A 17512-nucleotide genomic window follows, 5' to 3' on the forward strand; every position below is an offset into this window, starting at 1 on the left:
TGAGCCTGCAATCAACCACATCCAGACTGTGGGAAGCTGAGCAGGTCAAAGGGCCCAGATTCTTCCACAGATAAATTGTAACAAAAATAAAGGGATGGAGGGGAAACTGCAGATAAAAAAGACTTAAAAAACATTTAACAAATGAGCAAGACTAAACTTGTGCCTAGGGATGCACACTTGAATGAACTATAAAGAAACACAAGGACGTGACTGATGACCCTAGAAGTCAGGGTAGTCTTTGTAGGGACAGAGGGAGCTGTGATTGGGATGAGCCTTACGAGGGGCTTCCCAGGGTGGCTGGCAACGTTCTATTTTTGGAGCTGTGCTGTGGTTAGCAGGGCGTTTGCTTTAAAATACTTTACTAAGCCACACGTTTGTTCGTATGGTGCTCTACTTTTATTTTAGAATTGAAAAAGTTACACACACACACACACACAAATCTGACCATGTTGCTGCCCTGTTAAAACCCTTCAATGGCCTCATAGTTCTTATAAGAAAAAGTCCAAACTCCTTCACATGGTGGACAAGGTCTTGCAGCATCTGGCTCTCTACTCAAAGCCTCGATGCTTGCCTGTCTCCTCCCTACATTAAATTTTCAGTTCCTCAAAAGCATTCTGCTTCCTTCTGTCACGGCCTCTGAACATCAGTTATTTCTGCTCGGAACAATCAAACATGCTCTCTCTCCCCTCACTTGGCGGATTCCTATTTGTCCCTCAGGCCCCAGGAGGAAAGCCTTCCCAGTGCTCCAATGTTGGGCATTCCGAAGTACGTCTCTGTCTTCCCATTACACACTATACTTTCTCAATCACAGCCTTTATCATCTGCATTAATATAGTCTATTAGTTCATATTTTCCATAGGTCAACCACTCTAGGCAAGAAGTATTAAGTTGCCCTCAAATTTTTATATCCCAATACCTAGCACAATGCCTAGACGAAAACCAAGTCCCCTGCTTCCTAACACCCTGCTCTTTACTGTTTAATATTTAGCGTGCCTCAGATCACATGGGGGACTCGTGCTTTGGCCTACTCCAAATAATCGTGATTCACTGAGTCTGGGCCAGGCCCAGGAATCTGTGTTTTTAAAAATACCTCTATGATTCCGATGAAAGAACCATACTTTGAGAAAGTGTCCCATATCCAATCAATCTCTTTGTAGATTCTCTGTCCTACATCTCTCTCTCTCTCTTCTCTCTCTTTTTTTTTAAATCTTTTGGCCGCACCGTGCGCCATGCGGGATCTTAGTTCCCTGACCAGGGATTGAACCCGTGGCCCCTGCAGTGGAAGCATGGAATCTTAACCACTGGACCGCCAGGGAAGTCCTGCCCTAAATGTCTCAGATGCATTCCTTCTTTTCCCCACTCTCACTGACTTAACTGTGGTCTTCATTTCCCCCCTAGACTTATATAAGCTTCCACCTAGTTCCCCTCCTCCTGATTCCTCTCCTCCAAGCCATCCACACACAAAGCTTCTAAACACAAGCTTATGTGGGAAACACAATCATCTGGCCCCTGACTATGGTTCCTCCTGCTGTCCTAAGCCAGCATGTTGACACTGGAAAGAAAAAGGAAGGATGGAGGAGAGAGACTGTGTTAAACGTGGCTAAAACATATTCTCTTGATGGATACAGCAGAAGGAAATGAAGAAGTAAAATGCCATTCTGAAGATAACTAAGGTAAAAAGAACTACGCAGCTTTACAAGAGACTCCACGGACATACTCATGTCACTACTATTCTCCAGTAGTTATATATATCTCTATATATAGCATTAGTAAGAACTTAATGTCAGCAAGGCCCTACATCTTTAGTGGTATTAGAACTAAACACGTATCTCACTTAACAGGCAAAGGCCATTTTTAAAAAACAATTATAAAGCATTATTGGAATAGAATACAGATATATATGCAGCACTTGCTAACTAACATCTTCCCTCAAGACACAGGGCAAGGAAGGCACAAAATTTAAACAACATGCTTAGCAAGTTGTTTTTCTTTTTGAATTTTATTTTATTTATTATTTTATACAGCAGGTTCTTATTAGTCATCCTTTTTATCCACATCAGTGCACACATGTCAATCCCAATTGCCCAATTCATCACACCCCCACCCCCACCCCTGGCGGCTTTCCCCCGTTGGTGTCCATATGTTTGTTCTCTACATCTGTGTCTCAACTTCTGCCCTGCAAACCGGTTCATCTGTACCATTTTTCTAGGTTCCACATATATGCGTTAATATAAGATATTTATTTTTCTCTTTCTGACTTACTTCACTCTGTATGACAGTCTCTAGATCCAACCACGTCTCAACAAATGACTCAATTTCGTTCCTTTTTATGGCTGAGTAATATGTAAGAGCCAGACTGTAAAGTCGGTGTGGAACCTACTACATTCATATCTTTGTGGTATACATGGGGTGAGGGGCACAGGCTCAGAATCCCGTCAGAAGGGGGATGAGGATGCCTCTGGCCTTAAGCAGAGCTCCCTCAGACAATTCTGCAAGCCCACGTTGCATGTTTTATTAAAAAGGCAACAAGTGACCCTAGAGGAGCAGGATAGGAGAGAGTGTTGCTTATCGTGGAGACAGCTGAGGGTTGCACCAGTACTGCATGTTAGACTCAAACAACAAACAGATCCCACAAGAAAACTAACATTGCATTTCTTTCCAGCTGTGTACGTCTAGAGGTGTTATAAATAGTCTCACATTTGTTGTTAGAAAGAAGCGTTATTAAAACCATTCTATCCTCACTCAATTTGAAATAGATGGAGAGGAGTTTGCTTGGTGTGTATGAAAACCTGCACTGAGATGCTCAGCTAACCCACACACCTGACCTGGCCTCTCCCTGAGCAACTCCTCACCTGCTGTCTCCTGACACCAATCCTTGCCCAGTGTCTTCATCTGCAACGATGCTGGCAACAACCTGCTTATGAAATGGCGTAAAAGAAGGAAATTCCCAACAGCCAGGTTCCTAACACATGTGTTTCTGTAAATATTAAAGAATCTGAACATCATAAAAAGGCTCGTTGTCATCAGTTTTAGCCTTCTGTTTCCAAGGATCTGAAGCAGGGTAAAAGCAGTAACTTTCTTCAGATCACAGAATGGAAGGAACAGAGAGATAAAGAGGCAGAAAGAGGAGGGGGAAGGGCAGAAGGAAGAGAAAGCATGAAGGAGAAAAAGCCAGGGGAATTGGGGGCTGGGTTTTCTGAGAGCCTGCATTTGTTTCACGGGGCCACTGGATTTGCTTCCTTGAATCCAATGGATTCCGGGTGCACTCCGGGCTATGCCACCCGGTCTTCACCACTGTAAGGTCAGGAGAGGAAAACCTGATCTATTTGCTCCCGGTGCTGCGGCTCCACATGTTGGGGCCCAGCTACATCCTCCCCTACTTTGATTCCCAGCCTTAACATGCAATTTAGAGAAATAAGAAGCCTGTGAAACAGCTGTAGGGAACTGTATTTGGAGCCCAGCACGCCACGCTGAGAAAGATGGGTGGACTCTTCAGTTTGGAATGTAGAGGAATGAAACTGATTGGTTCATTTCGATCTGCCAGGGGCTTTTCTTTCTCCTTTTTTCCCCTTATTTTATTATTTTTTTAATATTTTACTTTGCAAATGGGCCCTCACATGTCAATCTCCAGAAGTTTGCAATCCACAGGCAAGGGAATTAATACAAGGTCTGTTGCGAATAAAATTATAATTACTTCTCTGTGCAAAAGTTCAACTTCGTTTCCCTCACCAGTTCTGAATTCCTGTAGCTGACTGGCACCAACGCAAGAGTGAAGTAATTTCTTTCCTCTGTGATTTATTTTCTGATGATAAGAAAGCAAAAATACTATAAAGAAAGGGAAAAGAATGATGCAAAATGAGTACTTCTCAAAAACACAACTCCAGAGTGAGAGTAGGTAAAATGGAGTCCTGTGTGTCAAGAAACTTAAGAATAAAGCTACATGGTCATATCTATTTCTGTGTAATAAAAATAAACTTTTTAGTAAAACTGTGTGTCAGGAACATAATGCTAAGAGCTTTACATGCATTATCTCATTTAATCCTTGGAACAACATATTTGCATGGAAAGAATCATCCACATTTTAAAGATAAAGAAAATGAGGTTTACCGAGGTTAAAAAAAACCTGCTAAAGCCTAATATAATAGCAGAGTCAAGATGCAAGTGCACCTCTGCCTCCAAGGACTGCTATCCTAGGCCCCTTCCCCAGGGTTTACAATGTTTAGACAAAAGCCTTGAAAAGCCCACTGCTCAGAAATGCATGTTGGATAACTATGTGCTGTCAACAGAGGTTGAACAACAAATCTTTTGTTACAATCACTGTTCAATGTTGAATGTTTGCCATTCATCTCTTCATAGTAAGTGAGATATGGTCAACTTACCTTTATCTTTCTTAAATGATTCAGGTGTGTAGTGTTTTCCAGTAATCATTTAAGTGAGTTTTTTATGTTTGTTTTTAGCTATATAGAAGATCACTGTAAGAACACGCAGCGCAGTATAATACCCAAGCTCACAGAACCCATCAATCATGAGCTCAGCTGAGATACACAGTGTATCTGCCTGATAGATACATGGTCATTTCATTTTTCTGCATATTCAAATTCTGCTGAAGGACAAAGCTAGACTAGGAAAAAAAGTGGCCTGGGGCTAAACCGTATGTCCATCCCTTCTACCTCCACCCTGGTTTTAGTGAATTTCACTTTGGAGTATCTCCGGGGATGCTAGAGCATTCATTCATTGGGCAGAAATCTACCTGACACTGTGTTAAGTGCTGAGGGATACATGCATGAGCAAAACAGACCCGGTCCTGCCCTCAGTCTAGTCTAACATAAAAAAGCCAGCACTGTGCAATTCATCACACGTGCACTGGAAGGATGTTCATGAAACTATTGTGCAGGTTCCTCATGAAAACTCCAGGAGAAATTTCTTTCTGGTCCTTGGGTCAAGAGTAGTAGTTCTGTAGAAAAGCTGATCTACTTTTAATCCCATGGACACTCTATACTTCAAAACTAATTGAGCCTACTTTCTTTGCTGTTAAAAAAATTCAGGGCCCACATGTGGCCCACTCACCCATGGGACATAAGATGCATTTCAGTAACTGTCTCATTGCTAGTCCAGCTGATGTCCCTTATCTTTTCCTTTCCTCCTTTCTTTTTCAGATATTTCTTATTTGAATATTGTTTTTTGTTTCCTTAATCTTTGGGGAAAAAGGTATAGTAGAAAAAAGTAAAAATAAGTGAATAAAAATATACACACGTATGAAAATTTTAGGAAAGTAGAGCAATGTCTGCTGACTCCAAAAACTCCAAAAATTTGACTTTTTGGAAATCTCTTAAATCTTGACTAAGAACCGTTTTTATTTATTTTCCCACCTTAAAGTTTAAGGTTCTGGGGGAAAAAAAGCTGATGGAGAATTTTTAGTTATTTGGAATCCAATAATGTTCTCTTTTTAATTATGTAAGGACTGAATGCAGAAAGCAACTATTTATAAATGAGAATACCCCCAATGTGCCAACTGACATACACAGAACTTGCTCTGGTGACTAGGTGATATTGTATTAAAAAAATGAATTGACTTTAAGTGTAATAAAATGCATTTTCTGTTGTTACCAGCTCTAGATTTATGACCTCAGCTCATTAAGCTTTCTTAAAGAAGTTGTCTGATTAAGTTCTAATCACACTTTTATATAATACAGAGCCAACTATAACCCAAATCCTAGCTTTCATCTGGAAGATGAGATCTATAGGGGACTTAATTCAAAGGTCAGAGACATTATTGGTGATGCTGAAAATAATTTGCCATTTTATATATAGGTTAAAATAATATCTTTTTTTTTAAAAAATAATATCTTTTTAAATTTGATTTTTAGAACTAAGTTAAGAACAATTAAATTACTCTGTTACTTTTACTGTTATGAAGGATGTTATGAAGAATGCATGACATTAACAGAAGGCAGAAGAACAAAGGAGAGAGCTTCTGAGAGAGAATATGGGCATCTCCGCAAAAGCAGATACAGTATGTAGACGTGTCTCATCTTTCTGCGGTGCCCAATCATCTGGGTACTCGCTGACACACAGAATTATAATGTCAAAAGAAGAAAGTTTTGCATGTGTTATTTTTCAATCACCACCATCATCATTATCAATCTATGAGATTACCTTTCTACTTCGTAGTACATTATATCAGATGAACACAAAAGATCAGTATATCATTAGATAATATTTTCCATTTAATTTTTCCAATGGCCCTAGACTCTTAAATAAGTGAATCTACAGGTGTGACCTTTTAGCTCTTTATTTACAAACTACTCAAATGGTATATGTACAACTGATTCACTTTGCTGTACACCTGAAACTAACACAACATTGTAAATAACTACACTCCAATAAAAAGTAAAAAAAAAAAACCCCACAAAACCCGGAAATACTCAAATGAAATGAATCACATGAATAAATCTGTATGCATGTATATCTCAGATGTACTTCTTTTGAATACCAGACAAAAGACACATCAGTGTTACTTTCCCCTAAGCCATCATGATTGGTGTTACCATCAGATTCTTATATGCCAAAAAAAGGGCCCAGGGGAGCATTGCTGAACGTTTTAATGGAATAAAGCCAAAAGGAATATGTTATGAGTTAAACAGATGTTCTAGTTTTGAGAGCAATTTGGACAAAGATAAGTACAATCTCCAAATAAATCCCAAACAAATACTATTTCCTTACAGCCTACATACACCAAATTATAAACAGGATCTAAGTACTAAGCAAATATCAGTAACAATAATTATCATTACTCTTATTTACTGAAGGCTTACTATTTGATAGGAACTGTGCTAAGTACTTTACATTATCTCATTTAATCCTCAAATCTTTAAGTCATGAATAAAAACTAATAAGATACTCCAATAAAAATTATTTAAAATTTTTTTTTAATTTAAAGATAAATTAATTTAAAAATCCAGATAGTCTTGAATTCTGCTTAATTGAAAAACAAAAAACTAATGAACCCCTACTATTAAGTGATGCTTACACTTAATTCTGAGCAGAGAATATAGTCCTAGCTTAGGTTTCAAATACCCAATGTTTGCAGCCCTTACCCTAGGTGCAAATTTTAAACTTACTGGGCTATTTTTTTCATCACCGAATCCCCAGCACCCAGCATGGTACATGACATACAACAGATGCTCAATAAATGTTTGTTAATTGAATAAGTGAGTGGACACAATTTAGTCACTGGTTTTCAAAGGAGTAGAAAGGATCCTCACAGAATATGGCAAATGTATTAAGTTTGATGAAGCCATTGTAGGAAGCTTTTAAAATTAATTAATTAATCAAATTAATTGATTAATCAATATTAATTATTGATCTCTTTTTTTAATTACAAAATAATGGCTATATTTCACTGCACTGTACAATATATCCTTGCTGATTATTTATTTTATACATAGTAGTTTCTTTTAAAACATCTTTATTAAAGTACAATTGCTTTACAATGGTGTGTCAGTTTCTGCTTTATAACAAAGTGAATCAGTTATACATATACATATGTCCCCATATCTCTTCCCTCTTGCGTCTCCCTCCCTCCCACCCTCCCTATCCCACCCCTCTAGGTGGTCACAAAGCACCAAGCTGACCTCTCTGTGCTATGCGGCTGCTTCCCACTAGCTACCTATTTTACGTTTGGTAGCGTATATATGTACATGCCACTCTCTCACTTTGTCCCAGCTTACACTTCCCCCTCCCCGTGTCCTCAAGTCCATTCTCTAGTAGGTCTAGTAGGTCTGCATCTTTATAAATAAGAGTCAGTCTTTTATTTTCCTCTGAAACCAAATATAGGTGAACTATGTCCTAAGACAATGACAACGACCACAATACATTTCTCTGGGCACAGTGGCGACATATGATTTAGTTGATTTAAATAGGAACAGTTGAACTACCAAAACATTTAGCAGTGTTTTAAGTTCTCAAAAAGTGATTGATTATATTCAACTACAGTTTAATAAAAATTTAAGGGTCTAGGGGTTGGGTGTGGTTGCTCTTAAAAAGTTAAAATTTCCATAAAATCATTTAAAAGTACAACCTAGTAACAGTACTTGCCAAGACAAAAATGTTCTTCCAGTAGCTCGACTTTTTATGCTAGGATCACTTCTGGAACTAGAAACCAGATGTAAAGGTAAATTCTCAATTTCTGACCTTCATCTAAGAGGTCTAGGGAAAGAAGTCAACTGTTCAGCTCTATTAAATCACAGACTGGCTTTGAGTTACTGGCTAACGGCATAGAGGTATACCTATTTTCATCAATACTGCCATGAACAAAGTACTAGTCCTCTAATAAATTCCTACACAACTCCACAACCAGTAATTCTGAACTTGTAGAAACTATGAAAATCTCATTTTTATTTATTTTCCTCCTTTTATCATAGGAGTCTAGTCCTCTCTAATGACAGCATTCATTTAAGTTGGTATTTATATGCCTGAATGTTTTATATCATCATAATACAATTGCAGTGGTCTTGTGAATTCTCTTAATGCGATTTTACTTGTACTAAAAAATAATCTCCATTAAAAAGTGGTACTTCACAGTTAGCTACTCTTTCATGAAGTGAAACAGACAGCTCTCTGGAACATTTTCATCCGCATCTTAATCTGTCAAATTTCACTTACCTATCTAAAACAAAAAGGACTTTAAAAGTACCCTTATAGACAACAAAGGTTTTTCTCCCCTAAAGTAAATACGGTTGCCACTTTTTAAATAACAGTACAATGTCAAGTGAGTAATTGTAACACTTGATAATAGAAACTTATAAGTCAAATATCCAATTTTCATCCATCTTTATTTTCTTTCTTGGTGTCAGGAGTAGAAGGAGGTTAGTCAAGAAGAGAAACTAAGGCATACACGGCTCAGCTTTGAAACAAATCAAATCAAAAGGTTCTTTTCAACCTAAAATATTGTAAGCTTCAAAATGATTATACATACCTCATAACAAGCCTTAAAAAAATAAGCTCTGATATGGATTTAATGTCAACTCTTCCATAATCTTTTTCATTTAGAAATTCCAGAAACTCCTTCAAATTCTATAAACAAACAATATTCTTTACCATACTGGCAGAACTTTAGGAAGTATTAAATTTACTTACCATACTGGCAGAATTCAGGAAGCTTGCAAGCTACCATTATTCACCCTTATGATATCTGAGATGTAACTCTTCACAACATTAAATGCATCGCTGATTTTTCTAAGCATTTAAAAATGAGCTCTCTCCAACCCTATGACAAGTATCAGCCTACGTAATTTTAAAAGGATATTTCATACAGTTTGTAATTTTTTGTAGTGTAGTTGGACCATGTGTATTAAAACACAGTTTAAATAAGAATACCCACGGAATCCCCAGTTTAATTAATTCATCCCATACCTTTTGGAAGCAGGTAGACATATTAATTATACACAAATAAAATAAATTTAAGCTAATCAAGAAGAGACAGGAAGTTTGTTCTCAAATCTTGAACTCCTGAAAGTAAATTATTACATAATTAGAATTCCCCACATAATTATACCACAACATTGGTTTTCCTACAGGTTTGGGCAATTTGCTGGTTACTGGATAAGATCTTATTTATAAATTGTCAGTTAATCCTATCACATTTACTTTTAGCTCCTAATTGTCCTAAAATGCAAAGAAATCTTAATTGGCGGAAATCTCTTGCTGGCAAAAGGTTTTAACCACTTGCGGGTCAATCAGAACCTAAGGCCTCATGATGGTAATACAAGGCTGTTAAACAAGGGGGAAAGAAATCTCAACAATCAAGATGATACTATTTACTCAATGCAGCAAATTATTTTTTCTTTGGTTAGGTTCTACCTAAATATTTTTCTTCTAACTTTAAACATGGAAGTCACTAGGTCTTTTGAAACCAGGGACCATTCATAAGCCACTAACAACACAAATAACAAGTATCCTATCCCCTTCACTCACGCACAAACACAAGTATGTGGAAATCTGGCCTCTGAGATTTCATTTGACTATGAATTCATTTTTTTAAATTGCAGAGTTTAATACAGTAAGAAGAAAAAGACAAAAATCTACCAACTAGGCTGAGCTGCCATCCTCTCCATGTAGTCTTTGGCCATATCTCGGGCTTCAATGTTCTCAGGATACAGCACGCAGAACATGGCCAAGGCCCCCAAGTTGTTGCCGTAAATTTCATTCCAGCGGGCGCTGTACTCCTTGGGATCCCAGGGAGGGAGGTACTCCAAGGGGCTGGACAGCATGATGTGCACGGCCTCAGTGAGCCGGGCGGCAATGTGCTCGTGGGAGCTGGCAGCTCTGAGCTGGAGCTTGGCCACCTCCGCCCTGGAGAAGTACAGCATTGGATGGCTGTCATAGTTGGCATTCGTAAAGGGAATCATGACTTCTGGGTTCTCGTCGGTGACGTAGGCTGACACAAAGCAAAACAAATATATGAAAAACACACTGGGAGCTCCCCGTGTGTGAGTCCTCATCGTGGCCTCAGATCTCCAAATCTCCAAGGCAGCCAAACCATCTTCGAAAGATCCTACAGGACGGAAAACAGAAGAGGAGGATATGTCAACCAGGGGACCATGGTGAAGCAGGAAATACGTGGTAGGTAGCGACCTTGCTTACTATGAAAATTAAGCTTATGAAGTTTTAGACTTTTCAAAAATACATCAAAAATTTGAGCTAGGAAGAAACTAAAACCTAATCATTTAATTAACTCATTAATTAATTACACATGATACAACAGACATATTCACTGTGGAAAACAGAAACTTTGGACTTGGGAAAACAGTATAATATCTGCTCGAGTAGAGAAGAAAAACTCCTGTTGGCATTCTTCTCACGTTTTATCACACAAAAAACGTTTTGATTTTATGGTATTTTTGGACTTTAATATGAAAACCACAGTAACCAAAAGCTTGTGGTGAAATATCGTCTGGGAATCAGGATGGACGTTAGGGAAAAAAAAAAAAAAAAGAAAATCCTGTCTTAATACAGCCTCCTTCACTCTAAGTTCTCCCCTCTTCTCAGCATTCTCCATTCTGAACCAGGGATTAGGATCAATACATCTATATGAATGTGAGCAGACAAAATATTATGAGTAAGGCTAAATATTCTCTTTGTGTCAGCAGAAGGTGGGGACTGCGACAACAAAAGCAGGGTAAACATCTGCTAAGCCCATGTGTTCCCTGGACTGACATCGGCAGGAGTGCAGGGCATGATCAGACAGGGGGCTGCAGGGACTAGAGACTGACATGCCTTCATTCAGAAAATAAAATTCCAGAATTAAAAGGCTGAAAGAACACGTGTGCATTTTCCCCTTATTATTTGAAACTACTGTCTACTTTTTCATTTTGCATTTGGGATTTTGGTGTCATTCAGTAAGTCAGACATTTAAACCAAGCTCACATATTTTCTTAACTGCTTAACTTTCTTGAAAATCCTTTTTTTCAGTAGCAGCTTTGCTCACAGGTTAGCAAGAACGTCTTTCAAAGTAGGAACGTTAAAAAAAAAAAAAAGAAAGAAAGAAAATCCTCAGCCTGGTCTATGTCCCACATCTGGGATAAAGCAGGCATAAAATCCCCCAGAGGAAAGTCAGGGAATTCTTAAAATTCCTCAGAGGGGAAAGGTTATAGAAAGCAGACCAGAAAAAGACAGTTTTATGTAAATAATGAACAGTAGTTTTCAATTATTCAACGGAGAAACTGGTGGAGAAAAATCAACCTCTCCAGCTGAACACAAACTATTTTTCCAAGGAAAATCTGCCTCATCACATTCAGAAGAAAGAAAACTAAGGATATAACACACATTGGAGAACAATCCATATTGTCAAGTTGGTCTATTTCCAAGAGAAAGGCAACATGGCATCACTTGTAGATGCTGCCATAAACTCTAGTATTCTTTGTATTTCTGAACGTGCTTTAGACTATATATATAAAACTCAGTGGCAGTGATTTTGTGAAGCAGTTTAGATTTACTTCAAGAGTAGAACCTGTAATGAATAAAACCAACTAATATAGCCATGCTAAATAGAATACATAAAATAGAAATAACTCTTGGACTCCACCCATATTGTGTCTAGCACCCAAATCTTCAAGGCAACTGGCTGCCTCCTTCAAGGCCAGAGAGCTGGCCCAGAGTCTTCTGTGGTTATGTCTGAGGAGGGGTGTGGTCTCTGGCAACACAGAGACATGGCTGAGTCTGAAGTAATGCTCAGTCCCCACTGCCCCCACCCCGAGGTGTATTTTTCGCTCTTTTCAGAGAACAAGTGTGCTAATTTTTTTTTAAAGCCCGCATATATTAAATCCCCAAAGGTCTACAACTGGATGCAGCCATCAGTGCAATTAGCACTGTTGTGGGGGGAGGGTGTTGTAGGCAGCCAGACTGAGGATGGCTTGGAAGTTTCTCCTTTAACTGACCTCTACGTGCATAGAATAGAACTGAAGATCTTCTCTCAACTACTGGGTTTTTGTTTGTTTGTTTGCTTGTTTGTTTTCCTTGTTTAAAAGGCTTTTAACATAAAGCAAATAATTTTTTGCAACACTGCCCAAACTTTTCATTATCAAATTGTCTGAGGCTTCTTAACGATTATCATTTCACAACAATATCTCCATTTTCACCTTCTTTAAATGAACTGGCCTAATAGATGTACCATTAAAACAGAGCTTCACTCTCAACATATTTTTAAGTTTGTATTCAAACAGTATGAAGAAAACAGGATCAGGGAATTCAGCCATAAAAGTGAATGGATTACTGATACATGCTACATCATGGATGCAACTAAGTGAAAGAAGACACGAAAGGCCACATATCGTATGGTTCCATTTCTACGAAATGTCCAGCAGTGGCAAATCCATAGACACAGAAAATATTATACATTAGTGGTTGCCAGGGGTTTGGAAGAGAGGGAAATAGAGAATGACTGCTTAAAATGGGCGTAGGTTTCCTTTTGGGGTGATGAAAATGTTTTGCGTCAACTACTGGTTTTTAAATGTGTAGCTCAAGTTCTAGGTGGGTAAGGGGGTGGCGTGGGTTATGGATGGATGGGTTGGAAGCTATGTGGAAACTAGAAACTCCATCTCAGATTCTGCACACACATTCCCTAAAAGGGGCTAAAGCTGATTTGTTTTATTCTCTTTCTCCTGCCTTATGCATATCACCCTCCTATCCAGGTCTGGAGTCACTGAGATAGAGACGGCTGCTCCACAGTGACCCTCCCAATCCAGGACTGACGCAAGCTATGATCACAGCCACTTCTGCCACATTGCTTCCGGTTACATAGGACATGCCTGAGGGTATTTAAACAAGAAGCGCTGTTCCTGAAGCACAGACCTCATTAAGATGTTGTTTTGGGAACCATGCCACCTCAATATGCCAACTGTTACCAAAGGTTCCCTAGTTATTGCTTCATATTCACGTGAGGGTGTCAGGGCAGCAAGGCCTGAGTTACCGCACATTTAAAACATTCTTGTTGGAATACATGTGGGCCAGTGCAGAACCCACAGAAATTCTGCTGAACAATCATCTACGAAGAATGAGAAGAGAAGACCGTGGCACTCGCGGTGGCACAAATTGTGCAGCCTTCCTCATAGCATACACACAACAAGCCCAGCCTCCACTCTCTGTAAGTTATTAATGCCTTTGCTGAGCTACCTGAAGAGTTAACATCTCCTGTATTTGGCGGGTACCTGTACCACATCGGACTGTTTCAGCTGTTTATGCCACACCTCACAGAAGAGGGGACCACAGCTTCCTCTTTGCATCACAGGGATTAGCAGTGTGTGCCTGGTATATAAAAGGCAGCTCACAGACGCTGGCTGAACTTGTGGGCCTAGGAGCTGATAGAGTGGATCTCATTATTGAAATGAGCAAGGAGAAACCTTATTCCTCCTTATTTGAAGCCAAAGCAAGTTTAGAATTTTTGAGAAAAAGTTTCTGCCAGGAAACGAACAGAGAAAAACACTCACGAGGCCTAGAAACTTCTGTAGCCTAAAACATATTCACTAGGTTTTGTTTGTTTTTCTTTTTTAACATCTTTATTGGAATATAATTGCTTTACAACAGTGTGTTAGTTTTAGCTTTATAACAAAGTGAATCAGATATACATATACATATATCTCCATATCTCCTCCCTCTTGCATCTCCCTCCCACCATCCCTATCCCACCCCTCTAGGTGGTCACAAGCACCTAGCTGACCTCCCTGTGCTATGCGGCTGCTTTCCACTAGCTATTTATTTCATATTTGGTAGTATATATAAGTCCATGCCACCCTCTCACTGCGTCCCAGCTTATCCTTCCCCCTCCCTGTGTCCTCAAGTCCATTCTCTATGTCTGCGTCTTTATTCCTGTCCTGCCCCTAGGTTCCTCAGAAACATTTTTTTTTTTTTTTAGATTCCATATAGATGTGTTAGCATACGGTATTTGTTTTTCCCTTTCTGACTTACTTCACTCTATGACAGACTCTAGGTCCATCCACCTCACTACAAATAACTCAATTTTGTTTCTTTCTATGGCTGAGTAATATTCCATTGTGTATATGTGCCACATCTTCTTTATCCATTCATCTGTTGATGGACACTTAGGTTACTTCCATGTCCTGGACATTTTGGTACATGACTCCTTTTGAATTATGGTTTTCTCAGGGTATATGCCCAGTAGTGGGATTGCCGGGTCATAGGGTAGTTCTATTTTTAGTTTTTTAAGGAACCTCCATACTGTTCTCCATAGTGGCTGTATCAATTTACATTCCCACCAACAGTGCAAGAGGGTTCCCTTTTCTCCACACCCTCTCCAGCATTTACTGTTTGTAGATTTTTGGATGATGGTCATTCTGACTGGTGTGAGGTGACACCTCATTGTAGTTTTGATTTGCATTTCTCTAATGATTAGTGATGTTGAGCATCCTTTCATGTGTTTGTTGGCAATCTGTATATCTTCTTTGGAGAAATGTCTATTTAGGTCTTTTGCCCATTTTTGGATTGGGTTGTTTGTTTTTTTTTGATATTGAGCTGCATGAGATGCTTATAAATTTTGGAGATTAATCCTGTCAGTTGCTTCATTTGCAAATATTTTCTCCCATTCTGAGGGCTGTCTTTTCGTCTTCTTTATGGTTTCCTTTGCTGTGCAAAAGCTTTTAAGTTTCATTAGATCCCATTTGTTTATTTTTGTTTTTATTTCCATTTCTCTAAATGGAGGAGGGTCAAAAGGATCTTGCTGTGATTGATGTCATAGAGTGTTCTGCCTATGTTTTCCTCTAAGAGTTTTATAGTGTCTGGCCTTACATTTAGGTCTTTAATCCATTTTGAGTTTATTTTTGTGTATGGTGTTAGGGAGTGTTCTAATTTCATTCTTTTACATGTAGCTGTCCAGTTTTCCCAGCACCACTTATTGAAGAGGCTGTCTTTTCTCCAGTGTATATTCTTGCCTCCTTTATCAAAAATAAGGTGACCATATGTGCATGGGCTTATCTCTGGGCTTTCTATCCTGTTCCATTGATCTATATTTCTGTTTTTGTGCCAGTACCATACTGTCTTGATTACTGTAGCTTTGTGGTATAGTCTGAAGCACAGGAGCCTGATTCCTCCAGCTCCGTTTTTCTTTCTCAAGATTGCTTTGGCTATTCAGGGTCTTTTGTGTTTCCATACAAATTGTAAATTTTTTGTTCTAGTTCTGTGAAAAATGCCATTGGTAGTTTCATAGGAATTGCATTGAATCTGTAGATTGCTTTGGGTAGTATAGTCATTTTTACAATGTGGATTCTTCCAACCCAAGAACATGGTATATCTCTCCATCTGTTTGTATCATCTTTAATTTCTTTCATCTGTGTCTTATAGTTTTCTGCATACAGGTCTTTTGCCTCCTTAGGTAGGTTTATTCCTAGGTATTTTATTCTTTTTGTTGCAATGGTAAACGGGAGTGTTTCCTTAATTTCTCTTTCAGATTTTTCATCATTAGTGTATGGGAACGCAAGAGATTTCTGTGCATTAATTAATTTGGTATCCTGCTACTTTACCAAATTCATTGATTAGCTCTAGTAGTTTTCTGGTAGCATCTTTAGGATTCTCTATGTATAGTATCACGTCAGCTGCAAACAGTGACAGCTTTACTTTTCTTTTCTGATTTGGATTCCTTTTATTTCTTTTTCTACTCTGACTGCTGTGGCTAAAACTTCCAAAACGATGTTGAAAAATAGTGGTGAGAGTGGACAACCTTGTCTTGTTCCTGATCTTAGTGGAAATGGTTTCAGTTTTTCACCGTTGAGAATTATGTTAGCTGTGGGTTTGTCATATATGGCTTTTATTATGTTGAGGTAAGTTCCCTCTATGCCTACTTTCTGGAGGATTTTTATCATAAATGGGTGTTGAATTTTGCTGAGAGTTTTTTCTGCATCTGTTGAGATGATCATATGGTTTTTCTCCTTCAATTTGTTAATATGGTTTATCACATTTATTGATTTGTGTATTATTCACTAGGTTTTCAAAAAACAAAAATGAAAGAGGTAAACAAATTAAACTTAACTAAAGTCTAAGGCAAACTTGCTTTAGCCTGATAACCCAAAGGGAGACCTAGTTCCCATCTACCATCTTAAATCTGTCTAGGAAATTTCATCGAAAAGCCCCTATATCCAGGCTTTGGGTTTCCCCTTTAATCCTCTACCTCCGGCATTTGTATATCCTCTCTGTAAAGAGAAGAGCTAAAATTAGGTGGACAAAGCAACTGACAGAGGAAAAATCTCCAAAATATACAAGCAGCTCATGCAGCTCAATATCAAAAAAAATAAAAAACCCAATCAAAAAATGGGCAGAAGACCTAAATAGACATCTCTCCAAAGAAGACACACAGATGGCCAACAAACACATGAAAAGATGCTCAACATCACTAATCATTAGAGAAATGCAAATCAAAACTACAATGAGGTATCACCTCACACCAGTCAGAATGGCCATCATCAAACTCTAGAAACAATAAATGCTGGAGAGGGTGTGGAGAAAAGGGAACCCTCTTGCACTGATGGTGGGAATGTAAATTGATACAGCCACTATGGAGAACAGTATGGAGGTTCCTTAAAAAACTAAAAATACAACTACCATATGACCGAGCAATCCCACTACTGGGCATATACCCTGAGAAAACCATAATTCAAAAGGAGTCATGTACCACAATGTTTACTGCAACACTATTTACAAGAGCCAGGACATGGAAGCAACCTAAATGTCCATCGACAGATGAATGGATAAAGAAGATGTACTATATACAATGGAATATTACTCAGCCATAAAAAGGAATGAAATTGGGTCATTTGTAGTGATGTGGATAAACCTAGAGTCTGTCACACAGAGTGAAGAAAGTCAGAAAGAGAAAAACAAATACTGTATATTAACGCATATATATGGAATCTAGAAAAATGGTACTGATGAACCTATTTGCAGGGCAGGAAAAAAGACACAGACGTAGAGAACGGACTTGCGGACACGGGGTGAAGGGGAGGGTGGG

At 38.6% G+C, this 17512-nt stretch overlaps 1 protein-coding gene across 1 annotated transcript in view; it reads right to left on the reverse strand.

The window, feature by feature from the left end:
* The window catches only part of DSE (dermatan sulfate epimerase), a 68631-nt gene that overhangs the window by 26610 nt on the left and 24509 nt on the right, over positions 1 to 17512 (reverse strand). Inside the window, exon 2 of the mRNA XM_082855624.1 lies at positions 10087 to 10555. Within this exon, the coding sequence (XP_082711750.1) occupies positions 10087 to 10502 (416 nt within the window). The 5' untranslated portion in view covers positions 10503 to 10555. The remainder of the gene's footprint in view (positions 1 to 10086; positions 10556 to 17512) is intronic.

This window comes from Leucopleurus acutus (assembly GCF_964270905.1).
Source record: "Leucopleurus acutus genome assembly, chromosome: 15".
Taxonomy (NCBI): domain Eukaryota; kingdom Metazoa; phylum Chordata; class Mammalia; order Artiodactyla; family Delphinidae; genus Leucopleurus; species Leucopleurus acutus.